This window comes from Penaeus japonicus, unplaced genomic scaffold, assembly GCF_977035675.1.
Source record: "Penaeus japonicus unplaced genomic scaffold, GWHDUDI00000001_assembly GWHDUDI00000001, whole genome shotgun sequence".
Taxonomy (NCBI): domain Eukaryota; kingdom Metazoa; phylum Arthropoda; class Malacostraca; order Decapoda; family Penaeidae; genus Penaeus; species Penaeus japonicus.
In genome coordinates this window covers 27,786,853-27,789,352 of record NW_028234403.1, presented here as the reverse complement: position 1 = coordinate 27,789,352, position 2,500 = coordinate 27,786,853, and the positions used below count along the sequence as shown (strand labels likewise).

The 2,500-nt window shown below is 37.7% G+C and overlaps 1 protein-coding gene across 35 annotated transcripts in view; it reads right to left on the bottom strand.

Annotated features, from left to right (window-relative positions):
• The window catches only part of hts (adducin 1-like protein hts), a 143,615-nt gene that overhangs the window by 26,267 nt on the left and 114,848 nt on the right, over positions 1–2,500 (bottom strand). For all 35 annotated transcript variants that reach the window (XM_086538239.1, XM_086538263.1, XM_086538309.1 and 32 more), the window contains 8 exons: positions 2,040–2,191; positions 1,684–1,914; positions 1,365–1,508; positions 1,096–1,194; positions 802–912; positions 541–633; positions 276–409; positions 1–3 (listed from right to left, as the gene is read on the bottom strand). The exon at positions 1–3 is cut by the window's left edge and continues 124 nt beyond it. In XM_086538239.1, the coding sequence (XP_086394365.1) occupies positions 1–3; positions 276–409; positions 541–633; positions 802–912; positions 1,096–1,194; positions 1,365–1,508; positions 1,684–1,914; positions 2,040–2,191 (967 nt within the window). The remainder of the gene's footprint in view (positions 4–275; positions 410–540; positions 634–801; positions 913–1,095; positions 1,195–1,364; positions 1,509–1,683; positions 1,915–2,039; positions 2,192–2,500) is intronic.

Sequence of the window (2,500 nt, the reverse complement as noted above, 5' to 3'; positions counted from 1 at the left end):
GGACTGCAAGATACAGATCTCATGTTAATAATAGAAAGAACAAGATATAGATCTCATGTTAATAATGGAAAGATGTTAACTAAAACAACAAAAACAAATGTAACGATTAAATGACAAAAAATATTACCCATTCTTTTTTATCTAAAACCAACAAATTGGTACATAAAAGAAGGAGAGAGGGAGATGGTGAAAAAAAAAAAAAACATTCAAAATAAAAATAGTCCTAAACATCACACCAAACACCAGAACCTCAGTCCCCCAAGCCATTGTCTCACCTCCTTGAAATATCATCCTCATCAAAGAGGTGTGTGTAGTTCGAAGCTGTGGGGGGGAGTGCCACATCGCTTTGCACTCTTGTTGTTTCTTGCTTCACTAACGGTCGTCGGTAGATATAGCCTGTTCTAAGACCCTGGTAGAAAACACAATATATAAATTATGCCCTCACAATTTAGACCTTTTTAAATGCAATTATTACATTTGTAATTCAAAGTAATTCCTGAAATACAATAGAGCAAAGATGAGATGAGAAAAGACCCTTACAGCATTATCAAGTGATCTCATAAGAGCTTCAAACTCCAGTTCACCAACTTTCCACTTGCGCTCCTTCTGACCTTGAGCAGCTGGGCCTCCTTCCTGTAATTTTAGATATTGATTTCATTAAACGTCTTTAATAAATACATAAATAAAATAATCAACCATGACAAAGGTCTTCCTTTCTTATTGGAGGGAATCTCTCTCACTGAATTTTAGCTTCAAATGTATTTGTAATTTTTTTCCATTAGTTAACTAGCACTCACACACCTGCTTGCTATCAACCCCTCCTCCTCCTCGTCGAGCTACTTCATAAGCCGCCTGCCGTGCTTCATCAGACACAACTACAAGGTTGTCAAGACCCAGAGGTGCCATGCGCATCTGAAAAAATCAGGTTTGACCTACTGCTTTTTGCGCTAATTTCAACATGCTGCATTTTACCACCATCAAAAGTATACAAAGAAGTATATAATAAAATCTACACAGAGTACACAAGAATTTTTAGCCAATTCCCTGCATCAGAATCTGAATATTTATCCACACTTCAGTAAGGCATTGTCTTACTTGTGTCTCACAGGCAAGGACTGTGTGGTAGGTGTTGTACCAGGCTTCCTCAACTGTCTCTCCACAGCACACAACACCATGATTGCGGAGCATCAGAATCTGTTTGAAAATGAAGGTCATTATTTCATCAAAAATAAAGGTCATTATTTCATCAAAAATAAAGGTCATTATTTCATCCAAACATCACAATGATTGATGATGATGATGATGAAAACAAAACAATAATCGTGATCATGGTAATGATTATGGATATGTCATTAAAATATCACCTTGTTAACTGGTCCAAGGTTTCGTCCAAGCTTCTCCTTTTCTTCAGCATTGACAAAGATGCCTTGGTAGTCATGGTAAGACACTTCACCAATTAGCAGTGACTCCTGCGACAGTGGCATCAGGCCTTGCTTCAGGGCCGAGACCTGGTAGAGGAATCAGGGTAATGAAGATTATAATCTATGTACTAATATCAACAATAATAACTGTAAAGTAGAAAATAAATATTTTACTGAAAACTCTCAAAGAATACCAAATCAAGCCTAATTTTAAGAAATAACTATATACAAAACATTCTATTCAGAAATGTCATACGCATACCGCAACGACAGCTGGATGATGTAAATGAATGACGCATTTCAAGTCTGGCCTGGCAGCATGGATGGCTGAGTGCAACATAAAGCCTGCAACATTGACACCAAAGTTGGTTGCACCACCATCCACTACATTGCCCTGCATGTCCACCTTCACCAGAGAGGCTGCTGTCACCTCATGATAAAGCATGCCGAAGGGGTTCAGCAAAAAGTGTTCTGTGTCCTGGCTTAGTCGGGCCTGCCAATGGGGGATGTGGAAATTTGCTTTAGATTCTGTGCTTATATATATATATATATATATATATAAATATATTTTTAAAAATGCATGATCCAATTTATTCAACCAATATAAAGTATACGCACAGTGCAATGGTTATAAATGCTCTGTGTCCAGCCATGCATGTCAATAAGTCTGTAAACAGCAGCCAGCTTGCATCGCAGTAGCTTCTCTCCCTTAGCAAAGCTCAGGCTCTCCATCCCACGGATGTCATTGATAGGAATAACACAGCTACCGCCTGAAGAAGAAGAAAAGCCTTGTTATATAAATACATCAAGTAACTTATTAACCCATTCACAACGGCTAACATCCTATCACGTGGTCAGAAAATATCCAAGGACCCAGACAACATCCTGAGACATCGTGCATTTTCTCGCCCAGTTCCGGGTGGGGCAGTTGTGACGTACTGCAATGGAATGCTAGATTGTTCTTAAATATAATTATTTTTCATAATTTCTTAGACTGCTAATTTAATCTAGGTGTTTGAATATCATAAAATGTGGTCTAACAGAAAAGAAAAAAAATAATAATAATAGAAAACTACATG